This window comes from Chrysemys picta, chromosome 20, assembly GCF_011386835.1.
Source record: "Chrysemys picta bellii isolate R12L10 chromosome 20, ASM1138683v2, whole genome shotgun sequence".
Taxonomy (NCBI): Eukaryota; Metazoa; Chordata; order Testudines; family Emydidae; genus Chrysemys; species Chrysemys picta.
Genome location: NC_088810.1, coordinates 10,689,788 through 10,706,444, shown reverse-complemented (window position 1 = coordinate 10,706,444; position 16,657 = coordinate 10,689,788). Strand labels below are relative to the sequence as shown.

The following is a 16,657-nucleotide window of genomic DNA, read 5'->3' as shown; positions in this document are numbered from 1 at the left end:
TTCACCTGTGCACACACTCCTGCTCCAATTCCCTGCACACACACCAGCTGTACCCTCCTCTTCGCTGTTCCACTCCCTGGTGACCTTGGAGGGGCCCGGGGACTTGGGAAGGTGGTGGGGCTGGGAGGACCATCTGGGGGCAGGGAGGGGTAGCAAAGTGGAGATGCAGAGTCCTTGCCCTGTGTTTCTGCCTGCTGTCTGGGAAAGGGCTCTATACACCCACAGTGGGAGTTTCCATCACCTTACCCTCAGGCATTTAGTATCCTGGATAACACAGTGGGTGGGGAGGGGTGTAGGGCAGAATCCCACCTGAGGAGCAGGGCCCTCCAAATTTAAGCTTACACAGGTGGCAGAAAGATGGGGTCAGACCCCCGCCCCCCCGAGAGTAAGTTAGGAGCCTAAATACCTTTGAGGATCTGGGCCTTCTTTCCTCAACTTAATTAATGATTTTCTTCTTCACTATAGTTCTCAAGTGCCATCACAATCTGCATGTGGATTTTAGGGCACTTCCAAATATTGCCCTTAAACCAGAAATGTTGGTCTCAGGGATGGACAACTCATCCAAAGGAGCCTCTGCAGGCTGCAGATAGAGAACAAGGGACATGGCCATCACACAGTCTCTATGACCTGCCAGTGGTAGGGCTCAAGCTTACAGTGCCTCAGGTTCTCAGCATGTCATCTTGCATCAGTTATGTATTGCAACATCTGTCTGCTTGCAAACCCTCTTGCTTCAACAGTGCTGTTTGCTTCTATTGCTGCACATGCCCATTCACTCTTTTAGGCGAATCAGCTTGGCACGCGCCATCTCAAGTTACTCACTTTACCCTTGGTATAACCCACCCAAAGAGGCAGCGAGTGCTCTGCACCAGCTGAGATAAATGTTCAGTGATGAGATTGGTTTGGGGAGGATCAAAGTCATAGTCTGAGCCCCAGATGTGGGCCAAGAGAGTTAGAAGGATGAGATGATTTTGTAAAATGCTGTTTTTATGGGGGTTTTATCTTGGGGAAACTCTTGCTCAAATGACCTGAAATTTGGACCACTAACAGTACCTCCCACTCCCAGAGCAAATTTCAAGACAATCCAGGTGGATTTTAGAGCACGTAGGGTTCAATGAAGGTTTCTGTTTAAAGGTGGAGTACTCTAACTGTTGTAGAGCGGGCACTCTGCTATAATGTAGCTATGCTGAGTTACTGGTTGCAGATCTGGCCTATTGAATCCAGTGGAGCTATGTTAATTTACACCAGCTGGAGCTACACTGATTAACATCACCTGGGGATCTAGCCCATTGACTCCAGTAGAGCTACATTGATTTACCTCAGCTGCAGATCTAGGCTTGGAAGCTTCATATCACCAGAAGAGTTTGTCTGCTTTGAACAATCCTGCCACACCAAGCAATGACTCTGGGGGTGGTGGAGAATTATCATCTGAATATGAGCTCCCAGTGTGACACTGTGGCCAAAAAACGAATGCGATCCTGGGATGCCTAAACAGGGGAATCTCGAGTATGAGTAGAGAGGTTGTTTTACTTCTGTATTTTGCACTGATGCAACTAATGCTGGAATCCTGTGTCCAGTTCTGGTCCACCCCAATTCAAGAACAATGTTGATAAACGAGTTCAGAAAGGAGCCACAAGAATGATGAAAGGACTGGAAAACCTGCCTTCTAGTGACAGACTCAAGGAGTTCAATCTGTTTAGCTTAACAAAGAAAGGGTTAAGGGGTTACTTGATTACTGTCTTGTTTAATAATGGGCTCTTCAATCTAGCAGAGAAATGCCTAACATGACCCAATGGCTGGAAGTTGAAGCTTGACAAATTCAGATTGGAAATAAGGCATAAATTTTTAACAGTGAGAGTAATTAACCACTGGAAAAAATTACCAAAGGTGGTGGTGGATTCTCCATCACTGACAATTTCTAAACCAAGAGTGGATTTTTTCTAAAATATCTGCTTTTTGGGGAAGTTCTCTGTCCTCTGCTATAGGGTAGGTCAGACTAGATGATCACAATGGTCACTTCTGGCCTTAGAATCTATGAATCTATATCCTTGAACCAAGAAACCTTCTGCAATAGAGAAATTTGAGCACGGGCCTCAGTCACGACATAAGGAACTAAATGTGAAACTCATCTCTTTTGACTTGGGTTTCCTTTTAAACTGTTTTCACATGTATATTTTAAACACTTTTATAAATTAATAAAGCTGTTTTTCCTACATGCTGTGAAGAAAAAGACAGATTGTCATTGTTCATTCTATTTCTACTTACTCTCCGTGTTGGTTTACATGGGGAAATTTACCAGCAGAACTATACTGTTATAAGAGTGCCCACATGGGGAGTTGTATTGCTATAACTAGAGTGTTATAGTTGTACCTGTATATAGTTCTTCCAGTAAATTTCCCCATGGAGATAAGTCCTCAGACACTCTGGTGATGGGGTTCATTTAGGGAGACAGTGCATGTATCTTTCTAGCTAACTAATGTCCTATCTACATATATCTGTGGGGACATGCATAAATGTCCATGCTGTATTTCCAGCATCATCCTTAATTTCTTACCTATGGCGACTAGTCCTAAGAAATTTACCTATCACTTAATTAACCCTGGAAATATCAACAGAAAGCTCATTTGAACAAGCCTAGCCTACACTAAGCTCTTAAAGAGATGCTGATGACATAGTAAAATTGTTCACTGGAAAGTTAGAGATATGTAAATTCACCTTCATTTTGTTTCAGCAAAGCTCTCTGACCTCAGGGGACAACCTGAACAGCTATAGGGCAGCCCAGAAGAGTTTTCAAGCTAATTACAAACAAGTATGTAATTAATGGGAAATCTAAGAAACAGGGATCCTAAAAACAGCACATCCTTGCCTTCCCTCAACAGTCCTGTCTTATGTGAGTCAGAGGAATTCCTATTTGGACATTATGGCCTTTGTGCACCGTTGCCTGGTCCCTTGTACAGCTATTTACACCAGTGCAAAATGGGTGTGGAAAACTGCTGCCATTTCACACTCACTTGCACTGGTGTAGATGAGTGCACAAAGCTCAGGGTGATGGTGCATTGGGCCTGTGAGATAAGTGAGGGTAGGAGAAGAGAAGGTGACTTTGGACCCTCGTTGTGGCAAGGCTATTTCTGAGCACACACAGCTCACTCCCCAGTGTCAGATTAATCCCCCTGCTCTGCCCTGAGCCTGGCACCTGACACCAGAAAAAGCAGTGGTTTGGCCAGGCTTCCCAGCAGAGATGGCCAAAGAGCAGGACAGGCAGGAAGGAAGGGGTAGCTGGGATGGGGTTGGCAAAGAGTGCAGCCCTAAGATCCCCCAGTGCCTGAGTGCTAGGATGGTTAGGGAGGCAGAGCTCACAGGGACATGGAGAAGGCCCATTGGATGTGACATAAAGGATAAGGTAACTGGGAGGTGTGCTGGAGGTACCAGGGCACATCCGAAGGGGTGAGAGGCTTGGGGTAGGTGAGATGAGGGTTGGGAAGGGAACAAAACCCATTGGAGCGCTGGGGAGGAGACGGGAGGACTGCGACGGCATAGGGAAGAGACCAGGACACATTGGAGAATTTTTAAGTCCCTGGCTGATGCAGTATGGCTTATGGGGAAGGGGAAAGTGCCCTATAGAGTGACAGCCCTATAGAAATTCAGGGACTGGATTATTTTATATGCTGATATCTCAAAATCTGTAACACTTTGGTGGCAGATAAGGGTTTCTATCTGTTCAGAAAAACTAAGGAAAGTAAGTCCACCATTAACACAGGACTGAGCGCTGCTCACTAATAGGCTCCACTGACCAAGCTTTCTGTTTTCTGACAAGTCTGGGATTCGCCATCTGTAAGATCTGCCCAGGTAGTCAGGCTGGAGGCAGGAATGACGAGGTGAAATTCTCCAGCCTGTGCTATGCAGGAGCTCCGACCAGATGGTTACAATACAGTGGTCTCTGGTGGTCCCATAATCTGAGTCTTATGAGTTATTAGAGGGAGGGGCAGCTGGCAAGGGGCCAGTAAAGGGACTGGTTTACATGGAAGGGGAGGAATGGCCAGGTGGCCAGCTGAGAAGGGGGTGGGGATCAGACCAGGAAAAGCTAGGGAGAGAGGCAGGGCAGTTCCCAGGGGGAGAGGGAGGAAGGGAGGGAAGGGGCAGCTGGTGAATGGTGAGGAAGGGACTGAAATTTGCTATGATCTCATTTCTTTGGGCTCCCCCATCTGTCTCTCTGTCTGTCACCCGTTTCTCTTGTCTTATAGTTTGGTTTGGTCTATACTAGAGCTTATTTCTGTATAACTTGCATTGCTCATGGGGTGTGAATAATCCACACCCCTGTGGGATGCAAGTTACACCGACCTAAGTGCGAAGGTGGAGTTGTTATGCTGACAGAAGTGCTCTCTCCCATCGACATAGAGAATCTTCACCAGACGCATTACACATCGGTGCAGCTGCACCACTGTAGACAATCCCTGAGACTGGAAGCTTTGGGGCAGTGTAGTGAGTCGGTATTGGCGAACCGGGAAGTGGGCAGGCTCACCTGCCTACTACTAAAGGCCCCTCCCCCAGCCTAGCTGGAGGGACCACTGGACCCAGTACCAAATGATTACTTGGGACAACTAATAAAAAAACAGGGAGCGAGGTGACAGTCAAAGGTTCAAAATCAGGGAACCAGATGGGGACACCGAGCAGAGAACCCCGGACAGCGCCCACTGCTCCTCGAAGGTGGCAAGGGAGCCAGCGGACGCTGCCCAGTGGAACTCCGCCCGGAGACGTGAGACCAAGGAGGTACGGAAGTAGGCCCCACAGTCGCAGAGCACCCCCTCATCCAACATCCTCTCCCTGCTATTATAGATGGTGAGTTTGGCCAGGGCCAGGAAGAGGTTGACGAGGAGGTCTCGCGACTTAGTGGGGCCACGGATAGGGTGTGCATAAATAAACAAGTGTGGGGAAAAGTGCAGCCAGAAACTCAACAAGAGGGTCTGGAGGAGCCGAAAAAGGGGCTGCAGCCTGGCGCACTCGAGGTAGGCGTGCGCCAGGGTCTCCCTCACGCCGCAGAATGGGCAAGCCTCGGGAGTAGGGGTGAACCGCGCCAGGTACACGCCCGTGCTCACGGCTCCGTGAAGGAGCCGCCAACCAATGTCCCCGGCGGGCCTTGGAACTAAGGTGGAATAAAGGCTGGCCCACTGGGGCTCCTCACCCTCCACAGGTAGCAGATAGTCCCGCCATTTGGTGTCGGGGTGGGACACGAGGGTGAGGAGATGCAACGTGTGGAGCACGAGCGTGTACAGATGGTCCCTGGGCACGGTTCGAAACTGGACCGGCTGCAGAGCGTGCAGCCGGCTCGGATTATGGGAGCGGGGGAGCCGGGGGGGCTCACGGAACAGGGGCCCGATAAAAAGCTCCGGAGGGCCCGGGGTGAGGGGTGGGCGGGGAGCGCCTTCCCGCAGGGCCCGCCACAGGAAGCCGAGAGCAGGAGGTGACAATGCAGTGCCCACCTCCTGGAATACACGCAGAGGGGTCGCGAGGGTGGAGAGCCCCATGCGCCGACCAAGCACGCGGGGATCCACCCAGTCCCCTCTGGTGTAGTCCAGGAGGTCTCCGACCCTGGTGGTTTCCGCCAGGACCAACCTCCGGCTCACCGAGGGTGATTCCGCCACCTGCACACAGAGATCGGGATTGTGCAGCAGGGGCTCCGCGAGGAGATCCATGCTCTCGGTGGCCACAGTGGACCTGGTCGCCGAGAAAAGCTTCCAGGTCCGGAGAAGGTTCTGGTAGAAGACCGGCAGCTCCGAGAGGTCTCGCGGAAGACCTCTCGGGTGAAGAAAAAGGAGCTGCCGGTCGTATCGGAGCCCTCGGAGGCGGCGGAGGAAGGCGTGCGCTAACGTGCTCCATGCCGGACTACCCGCACCGTAAAGGAGCCTCTGCAGGGCCTGGAGGCGGAAGACATGGACCTGGCTACGAAGGCAGACCAGGCCCTGTCCTCCCTCCTCCAGGGGAAGACTCAGAACCCCTGCAGAGACCCAGTGCAGTCCTGGCCAGAAAAACTCCAGGGCTATCCGCTGGAGCCTGGCCAGGAGTCCCAGGGTCGGGCTCAGGGTGTTGAGCTGGTGCCAGAGCATGGACAGGACGAGCTGGTTCAGCACCAGCGCCCTCCCCCGCAGGGAGAGACACCGGAGCAGTCCCGTCCACCTCCGCAACCGCTCACCCACCCTGGCCTCCAAATCCTGCCAGTTCTCCAGCGGAGAAGGATGCGTGGCGGAAAGGTAAACGCCTAGATAGAGCAGCGGACCCGCGCTCCACCGAATGGCTCGAAGCGCAGGTGGGAGGGAGCCCGCCTGCCAACCATCCCCGACCACCAGGCCAGAGCTCTTGACCCAGTTGACCCGGGCGGAGGAGGCAGCCGAATAAATGGCCTGGAAGGCCTCCACCCGCACCAGATCCTCTAGGTCCTGGACCACGAGGAGCACGTCGTCGGCGTACGCCGACAGGACCAGCCGCAGCTCCGGCTCCCAGAGCACCAACCCCGCTAACCTCCGGCAGAGGAGGCAGAGGAAGGGCTCGATCACCAGAGCGTACAGCTGGCCTGAGAGGGGGCACCCCTGCCGTACTCCCCGCCCGAAGCTGACCGGCTCGGTCAGGGTCCAGTTGAGCCTGACCAGACACTCCGCCTCAGCGTACAGCACCTGGAGAAAGCCCACAAACTGGGGCCTGAAGCCGAACGCCCGCAGAGTGCCCAGGAGGTACCCGTGGTCCATCCTGTCGAAAGCCTTCTCCTAGTCCAGGGACAGGAGGGCGAACGACAGACCATCCCTACGTCCCAGCTCTAATAGGTCCCGGACCAAGTACAGGTTGTTAAAGATGCTCCGGCCCGGGACGGTGTAGGTCTCGTTGGGACGGACCACGTCCGCCAGCACGGACCCCAGCCGCAGCGAGATGGCCTTCGCTACGACCTTATAGTCCGTGCTGAGGAGCGAGACGGGACGCCAGTTCCGTAAATCGCGGAGGTTCCCCTTCTTCGGCAACAGGGCGAGCACAGCTCGCCTGCACGAGAGAGGGAGGACCCCGCTTTGCAAGGACTCGGCCCAGACGGTGACGAGGTCTGGGCCGAGGACATCCCAGAACACGCGGTAGAACTCCACAGTCAGCCCGTCCAAGCCCGGCGACTTGTTGGTGGCCATGAGCCGGAGGGCTTCCGAGAACTCGGCCAGGGAGAGAGGCAACTCCAGCCGGTCTCGGTCGCTCGCGCTGACCGTCGGGAGCCTGGTCCAGAGCACCCTGCGGGCCTCGGCGTCGGTCGGATCCGGGGAGAAAAGAGCGGCATAGAAGGCCCTGGCCCTGCCACGCATCTCCTCCGGATCCGTGAGGGGGACGCCGTCCTCCGCCAGGAGGCAGGTGACATGCTTTTTGGCCCCCCTCCTTTTCTCCAGGGCGTAGAAGAAGCAGGAGCCGCGATCCATCTCCCGAAGGAGACGGATGCGGGATCGAACGAACGCGCCCCGGGCCCGGTGGTCTTCCAGGGCCCGGAGCTCCTCCCGCTTCTCCCGGTACACCGCGCAGAGGGGTGGATCCTTGGGGCCGGAGGCCAGACGCCTCTCCAGCTCCAAGACCTCCCGCTCCAACTGCCCTATCAACGCATCCCTCCGCTGGCTGGCGCCCCGGGCATAGTTCTGGCAAAAGAGCTGCGCGCGGACCTTCCCCACGTCCGACCACCGCCGCGCCGAGGGAAAGGCGCGCCGCTGCCCCCGCCAGGCCAGCCAGAACTCCCAGAAGGAAACCACGAAGCCCACGTCCTCCAGCAAACTATTATTAAAATGCCAATAGGCTGGCCCCGGCTGCTCAGAACTAAGAGAGGCCGTCACGGTCACCAAATGGTGATCCGAGAACGGGGCCGGCCGGATGCTGGAGGCATGGGCCCGGGCCAGATGAAAACGGGACAGATAGATTCGGTCCAACCGGGAGTGGCGCGACCGGTCGTCCTCCACCCGGACATAGGTGAAGGTGGTATCGTCGTCCGGGTGGTGTTCGCGCCAGACGTCCACCAGGGAGTGATGGTCTACGATCTCCCTGAGGACGCCCGCGGCTGCCTGGGAAGTCTCAAGCCCAGAGCGGTCCCGGTCCTCGAGGGTGGTGTTAAAGTCCCCGCCCAGGACCAGGCACTCGTGAGAATCCAGAGTGCCGAGGAAGGCCGCCGCCCGCCGATAGAAAGGCACTCGTTCCGGGCCCGTGTTCGGGGCATAGATGTTGACCAAGTTCAGAACCAGCCCCTCCACACGGGCCCGGATGTGCAGCAGGCGGGCCAGCACGACCTCGGCGACCCCCAGCACCTCAGGCAGCAGCCATGGGGAGAACAGGGTGGCCACCCCAGCTGAGTGGGCGCTGAGGTGGCTAAAATAAACCCTGTCTCCCCACTCCAGCCGCCAGCTAGCCTCGATGGCCGGAGCTGTGTGGGTCTCCTGCATGAAAATCACAGAGTACCCCCCCTCCCGAAGGAAGGAGAGCACCTGGCTCCTGCGGAGACCCACCCTACAGCCCCGGGCGTTCAACGATGCAAAAGTGGTGACTTTCATGCTGAGGGCTGGGGCAGATCCTCACGGGCGGAGGGACGGACGGCCTCCAGCGGGCCCCGCAAGATCCCGGTCTCGACTCCGAAGGTCAACAAGGAGTCGCGGAATTTGTGGGCCCGTCGATAGGCCACGATGTCCCGCCGACCGGACCCCCGCCCCTCCCCCAAAAGCGCCTTCACGGCCCGGAGGACAAGGTGGAAATCCCCCCAACGCCGAAGGGCGAGCTGCACCTTACCCTTTGAACCATGGGTATCCGATAGAAAGAGGCGCAGCTCATCCCGCAGCGCGGAGGGGGAGGCAGCGGCCAAGCCGCCGCCATCCTCCGGCGGGGCCCCTGAAGGGTCCTCGCGGCCAGCGGTGACAGACAAACAAGGGGCCAAGCCCCAGCGCTGCTGCGCCGGGCAGCCCGTCCCTATCCCCGGCAAAGAAGAGGGCGGCGGAGGGAACAACGCAGCCCCTAGAGTGGCGGGAAGGGGAGACACGAAAACCGCCCCCTGAGGGTCGTCTGCAGGCATCGGAAACGCGACAACCCCGGGGGCAGCAGTAAAACCAGAGGTGGCAGAAAGAGACACCTTGGGGACAGGAACAGGGATAAGGGCGAGAGTAGGGGCGGGGCTCAAAGCGGGAACAGGGACTTGGGCAGGAGAGGGGACAGGACCAGGGACAGGAACGGGCTCCCCATCTCCCGCTGCCAAGCCGCTAGACTGCGGCTCCCCTCGGCCAGGGTCTGCAGCCGAGGGGACGGACGCAGCAGGGACAGGGGAAGCTTCAGGGGCAGGAACGGTGGAAGGGGCGGGATCGGGGGCAGGAACCGGCCGCTCAGCAACAGCCGTCGCCCCAAGGGGCTCGGCAGCTGTGCACGAGATGGTAGTCGCGGCCGGGCTGATGGGTAGGGTTAAGGGTTCCCCCAACACTAAATCGGGGGCAGCAGAGTGGGGCGAGGAACAGGGACCAGGAGGGGGGGGCGGGACTAAGCCAGCGCCCGGATTGGGGCCCGCTGGCGGAGGGTCGTCCTCCCCCTGGGTAACCGGGGTCAGACCCAGGGCCTCGATCTCATCGAAGATGGAGGCGAAAGCGGTCCCCCCGGCCCCGGCAACCTTCCCGCCAGTCACGGAGACAAAGGCCGCCCCGACATCGGCGGCGGCAGCGGGCGGCACAGGTGGAACAAGGGCCGGGAGAACCGCTACCAAAACCTCCTCAGGGGGGAGCTCAACAAAGGGGCCAGGAGTTTCCCCGGCCGCTGCCACAGCATCCATGGCCTCAATGGCCGGCACCTCCTGCTGGGCACCGTCCGGGGGCGTGGTAACAGAACTAGAAACTTTGGCCCCCCGCAGCATCTTTCGAGGGGCCTGCTCTCCCTCCTCATCGGAGGGGAGAGAGAGAGCCCGCGACCTGCGGGCGCCGCGCTTCCCCCGGACGGTCACCCAGCCCCCCGAGGTGGAAGAGGAGGTGGAGGGCCGGTCAGCAAGGGCAGGGCCAGAGGGCAAGGGCAATGGTTTCGGGGCTCGGGGTGGCAGGGGCGGGACAGCAGGGGGGAGGAAAACCTCCCCCTGGGGCGGGCTCTTCCCCGCGGCCGGCGGAAGCCGCCCCGCCCTCTCCTCCGCATGCCCCGCTGAACTAGGGTCGGCGACGGGAAGGCCCGCCCGCTCGGCCGTCTCTGCGGCCAGAGCGGGAGTCGCAGCAGAAGGAGGAGGGGTGGCAGCAGCAGCAGTGGCCGAACCGCCAGGGTCGCTGGCGATGACAGGGCCAGCACCCTCCCGGGCCCTGGGGGTCCCGGACGCCCCTCCGGGCTGGGCCAGGGGACAGTCCTTCCGGACATGCCCCGGCGCCCGGCAGAGGAAGCACCGGGCCTCCCCCGTCGAATAGTGGACCCGGTAGTGGGCCCCCCGGTAGGGCACCAGGAAGGACCCCTCGAGTGCCACTCCGGCACCCGCCGCCGGCGGCAGCTGGAGCTGGACCTGCCGGCGGAAAGACAGGATGTGCCAGAGGGCGGGGTCCTTACAGCCCAACGAGAGAGGGCTCAGAATAGAAATGGGCTTCCCCAGGGTGGAGAGGGCAGGCAACAGGGCGGCATTGGGGAGGTAGGGCGGGACGGAGGTCAAGACCATCCGTACGCCCAGGTCCTCCAGGGGTTCCAAGGGAACAAACACACCTCCCACCGCCAGGCCTTTTTCCACCGCCTCCTGCGTGGCGGCCTCCGACGCTAGGAAGAACACGGCCTTCCCGTACATTTTGGAGGCCGCCACGATGGCCGTAGGCCCCCCACCCTCGCCAACGCCCACACATATGTTTCAATGTGGGGCGAGGCAGGCACCAAGTGGCAACGGACGCCGTGCCTCCTAGTCAGCGAGGGGAAGGGGCCGCGGTCACCAGGGACGGGTCCGGAGGCGGAGGTCGGGGCGGACAAGATGGCGGCACGCAGAGGGGCGGCGGCCGCCTGGGCGTACGCTCTGGGGGCCCGAGACGGAGCGCCACCAGAGCTGGTGGAAGGGATGGCAGGAGAGGGAGGGGTCATGGCCGGTGTCGGGGCCGCGGCGGGGATCGCAGCCCCGCCCGCAGGAGGCCTGGCTCCACGGGCGGGGCCCTTGCCCTTCTTCCTCCTTTGGCCCTTCCTGTGGTGGAGGGGGCAGCCGTGGCAGCGGCGGTGTCCAGGGCAGGGCCAGCTGAGGGGCCGGCCACTGGGGCGGGCGGGGGCAACAGGGCAGAGGAAGGGAGCGGGGCAGGGGCGGGGGCAGGGGCAGAGTCCCCCGCCATTACAACCTGCAGCTGCTCCCCCCTCTAGGCAAAAGACAGAGGAAGAGGGTCCAGCAAACGGGGTGGGGAAAATGGGGAAGAAGGGGAAGGGGGCTAACCACTCCCACCTATAAGGCTACGGGAAGGGGAGGAGGTCGCCCCTGGGGTGGGTGATGGGGGAACGAGGAAAAAGCAACCACTCCTCCCCGCTAGGCTGCAGGCTGGGGAGGAGGGTGCCAACGGAGGGGGCACACAGGGGCGAAAAAAGAGGGGGGGGCACAGGTGCCAGAAAGGAATGCAGGCTCCTCTGGCTGCACTGGGGGGGGGGGGGAGGATGACCACAACAACAGTAAAAGGGGGGGGCGTGAACAGTGCGAAGGGGGACAATGAAACGGGGGCACAAGCACGCGCGGGGGGAGGGGGGGTGGGCGCACCAGAGCAGCGGCTCAGAAACAGAGTGGAATGTCCATCCAGCTGCAGCCCAAGGATGGGGGTAGGAGAAAAAACTCCAGCCAGCCGCAGCCCAAGGACAGGGCTGGGAACACAGCCAGCAGACTAGGAACCGAGGGGGTGGAGGGGAATGGGCACCAAAAGAATAAACCGAAGGGGCTTAAAAGGGGCAGGGTAGGGTAGGGCCAACTAATACAGGGGGGCTACAGGGAGGGGACCCCACCAGCTAAACGCAGTTGGGGGGCAGAAGAAGTCCAGGGCTAGGGAAAAGGTGCACCCACGGCGCTCGTGAAGCATAGGCTCTGCCGCTCACTGCTGCAGACAAACAGTCCCGGACGGTGGAAGAAGGCGGGGGGAGCAAACAGCCCCGCCGAGGGGCGAAGAGCAGGTCCAGGTGGCACGCGGGGCGGCGGAGGGGTTGTCGGCGGTGGGGGTGGTGGCAGAGGGGGAGCAGATGGACGAAGGAAGGGGAGGCCACCGCACCCCCCCCCCACGTCCCCTTCAACAGTCCGCTACAGGGGACGGGACAGCAGGATCCCAAGTCGACCTCAGAGCTTCCTGGCAAGTGATGGCTTCCAGTCCGAGGAATTACGAGCGAGAGGCTCAGTACCGTCCACACTCCGAACGCGACTGGAGGCACCACCACCCCAGGAGCAGAGATGGCAAAGTCACTCAAAACACAGTCCTTAAACAATCCCCTCCACAATCTCCCGATTCAGGAACGCAGTCTCTGCGCACTCCGCGACGGAGGCAGCGGCTCCCACACAGGAACAGCAGCAGCAGCGAGCGGCAGGCGGCCGGCCAGGCAGGCAAACAGGCAGGCAAGCAAGCAGGCAGGTGGGCCCCCAGATGGTGTTGGTGTTGGGGGGCCAGTGCTTCTCCCTCCGGAGGTGAGGGGGGGGCAGGCCGGCAAGGCCCCCACCACCGCACTCACTCACTCACGCAGCAACAGCAACAGCAGGAAAGGGCCAGGGAGGGAGGGAGGGAGAAGGGAGCACAGAGAGCTCCAGCACCAGGCGACCGATCCCTCCCTGTAGTGAGTCGGTGTTGCTCCCCTCCTGCCCAGCAGAGGGAGAGCCCTTACAGACACTCACGTGGGCGGAGTCACCGACGCCTGTTCCCACCCCTCGGAAGTCAAGGGGCGGGACAGGAAGTATAAAAGCTGGCCGTCAGTGCTCAGGGAGAGCCCAGCCACCGCAGGGAGCAGACGTGTGGCCGGGAGGTCCCGGCCGGGAGACCTCCGAGGCCCGAGGCCATTGCCCTAGCTGGCCGGAGCTGCCCCGAGCCCATTACGAGGAGGAACCACCGGAGCCCGTCCGCTCCCGTCGTTGGAACTCCCCCACACCAACCCCGAAGGCGAGACGGCACCAGAACCCCTCCGCCCCTGCTGTTACCCGTAGGAGCCGCCCGAGTGCAATTGGCCGGTTTTCCCTGAGGAGCTGCCGGACCTGTCACCAAGCCCCGGCTGAGAGGAGCCCATGCTGGAGGACTGGACTGGGCCCGGTGCCACGGATGAGGTAGGCCCTGAGGGGGAACCTGGAAGCAGCCTGGGGGTAGCCGACCCCGGTCAGGCTGTGGACGGCTGTGAGCCGATGTCAGTGTGTTTCGGTCAGGACACCCCAGTGACCAGCAGCGACACGAGCCGCTGCTAGGGCCCCGGGCTGGGACGCAATGGAGTGGGTGGGCCTGCGTCCCCCCCCCTGCCAGCCCCGCTCGTGGGTGGCAGGCTTCCCCCTCACCCAACGCTCAGGTGTAGGAGCCTGGGCTTACCCCAACTGTTATATTGTTGCTCAGCCCCTGCACCAAAGGGCCTGAGCTCCTTGAACGGTTTGTTTGCTCAGCCCCTGCACCAAAGGGCCTGAGCCCTGAACTAACTGTTTGTTTGCTCAGCCCCTGCCTGAGGGCTGAACTCTACCACTGCCTCACTGGTAGTGAGTCGGTGTGGCTCCACTCCTGCCCAGGAGGGTCGAGCCCCGGCACGAACCTTCTACACGCAGGGACTATCTTTTTGTTCTGTGTTTGCACAGCGCCTATCACAGTGGGGTCTTGGTCGGTGACTAGGGCTCCTGGGCACCACGGCAATACAAATAAACAATAAGTAAATGAATAAAATATGACTGCTACTACTGAGACACATTGGAGGGGTAGGAGGGAGAGGGCAGCAGGAATGGGGTGCAGACAGGGCCAGGGTACATGATATAAAATTCCCCGTGTTTTGTTAGGACACTAGAAGTTACATTCTATCCCCAAGTGAATCAGTGGAGACTGATGACATGTTCTTCCTATTCTTATTCTTGCGCAGTGGGGACAGCATGGCTGCACAGACAATTACATTGATTTGTTATTCTCATGCCCATGACTTACTTCGCCCATTGATGTGGTGCCCTCCTTTCAGCATCTTCACTTTCGACTCCCGGAGAACGTACTGGCAGAATCTGTTGCTCTGCTCCAGGAACTCGGGCTGTAGGGCGCTGTCAGAGAGCGACTCCAGCTGCTTCATGTCCCTTTCGCTGGCCGGCCTGATAAACACGAAGCACTTGCGTGTAGGGAAGTAATCACGGATGCACTGACGCGGAAGGTTGTACTCTATCACCTCCCTGTTCCGGCCTGCACCAAGGTGGAAACAGAGTACACGGCAATGCAGAGGAGAGAGAGAAAAAAAAAAAAACTAGTGAATTCAAACAGTCTGGAATAGCACGGTTTTGTCTCCAGCAGCTTGCCTCATACTAGAGCATCCATTCACCTGTCCTAGCTGCTGCTGGCTTATCACCATGCAAAGGCAGATCTATGCAAATTCTGCTGTTTGCTCACAAACCCAGCTCCTTCAGTTTCCATCTTCCCAAATGAATACTTTCAAAGCAGGAATGACATTTAAAAACAAGAATAAGATAGTGTGACAGGGTAACCTGCCCTTAAGGGCAGTAGTGCCTAGTGGTCAGCCCACCCCACCACCTGGCAAGGCCCTGTAAGGATTTTGAAAGGCCCAATAAAGATACACAAGGACCTGAGGATGCTTAAAACTCATAATTTTGCACAACTCTGAAAATTTAAAGAGACGAATACAAAAAAATGCTTTGAAGAATCTGTTATTCCATTATTGAGAGAGATCATTTCGGAGAAAAAAAAAGTCTGACACTGAGAGCTAAATTTTTGAAAGGGCCCATTTTAAAATTAATTTTAACTCAAACAAATTAATGAATTTACTTTTAAATTCTCAGAAAATTACTTCAGTAATAAGTGCTGTGATTCTAGGGAGGTTCCTATATTTTTCATATACAACAGAGGTTGGATCCCTGCTTTAACTGCAAACTCTAACTTCAGCATGGAGTTGTGAGCAGCATCCCCATAATAGCTTGGTTACAGTAACATGACAGTAGGTGTCCACAAAGCTGTACTAAAGTAGCACAACAGAGGGCTACGTGGTTCTGTAAACCCTTCAACCATAGTCCACTCTTCCTCCATTTCATTGGAAGTGAGTGACCTTGTTTGTCTGTTTGGTTTTTCTCTTATTTTCCTTAAAGTTTACAAGTGTGGTCTGTTTGTTTGGACATGCAGTGTTGTTGTAGCCAGGGTCGGCCTTAGGCTGATTCTACCAATTCCACTGAATTGGGCCCCGCGGCTAAGAGGGCCCCGCGGCAGCTGTCTGCTCCGCCCCCGGCTCCAGCTCACCTCCCCCTCCTCCCCTGAATGCTCCGCCCCCCTTCTCCTCTCCTGCTTCCCGCGAATCAGATATTCGTGCGGGAAGTCTGGAAACAAGAAGCGGCAGGTAAGCTGGGGCTGGGGAGCTCAAGGAGGGCTCCAGGGAGGTGTGGCGCGGCCCACTCCGGCCGAGCAGCCCCAGCCAGGCGGCTCCCTCCGGCCCGGCCCCGCGGCTCTGGCTGTGGCTCCGGCGTGGTGGGGGTAAGCGGCATGGTAAGAGGCCGGGGGTGGGTTGGAAGAGGCAGGGGCAGGGAGTCCCAGGGACAGAAAGCGGGTGGGGGGGGGTGGATCGGGCAGAGGTTCTGGGGGGGCAGACAGGGGATGGGGAAGTGGGGTGTTGGGTAGGCGTGGGAGTTCCGGGGGTCTGTCAGGGTGGTGGTGGATGGGGTTGGGGCAGTCAGGTGACAGGGTGAATTGGGTAGGGGGTGGGGTTCTGGGGGGCAGTTAGGGTGGGGGGGTCTTGAAGGAGTGGTCAGGGGACAAGGAGCGGGGGGGTTGATGGGTTGCGATTTCTGAGGGGGCAGTCAGGGGCAGGATATGGGTGGGGGTCTGTGACGTTATTGATATAATCTGGGACCATATAGATCATTGTTGCAACCAAGGTCCTGTAGTGGCACGCAAATCTTGTATAAAGGGGGTCAAATGGGGTGTCTAAGACAAGGTTATGGTTTACTGGTTATGATTATGCTGTCTATATGTGTGTATCACTTTTGTAGTTGAAGTTATGAATATTGGCTCTATACTGTCTGTATTTCAAACTTATGCTATGCTGCTGGGTGACATCCCAGACAAACTGGTGTTAGCTCTGCCTAGCCTGCTTGATGGCCCATTAAGGACCATCAGCTATACAATGGACCCATTGAGAGAAGGCAGACACGCCTTGTAACTCAGCAAAGTATGCAGGGACTGGCCCATGTGACTCCAGACTTCATTTTGCTCTAATTTTCTACAGTAAGAACAAAGAGGTGTTCTTACACCTGGAAAAGACTATATAAGGCTGATGCCTCATCTCCATCTTGTCTTCAATCCTGCTTTATACCTCTGGAGGAACTTTGCTACAAGCTGAAGCTTTGAACAAAGGACTGAGGACCCATCCCAGCGGGGGATGTATTCCAGAGACTTGATTTGAACCTGCAGTTTATTCCATCGCTGCTGCAAGCCTGAACCAAGAACTTTGCCATTACTGTATGTAATTGATTCCATTTAACCAATTCTAACTCTCATCTCTATCT

The 16,657-nt window shown here is 57.8% G+C and overlaps 1 protein-coding gene across 1 annotated transcript in view; it reads right to left on the bottom strand.

Moving 5' to 3' along the window:
• Positions 1-16,657, bottom strand: part of LOC101944632 (guanylate-binding protein 1-like) — a 163,315-nt gene that overhangs the window by 48,216 nt on the left and 98,442 nt on the right. Inside the window, exon 6 of the mRNA XM_065574580.1 lies at positions 14,091-14,333. Coding sequence (XP_065430652.1) covers positions 14,091-14,333 — 243 coding nt within the window. The remainder of the gene's footprint in view (positions 1-14,090; positions 14,334-16,657) is intronic.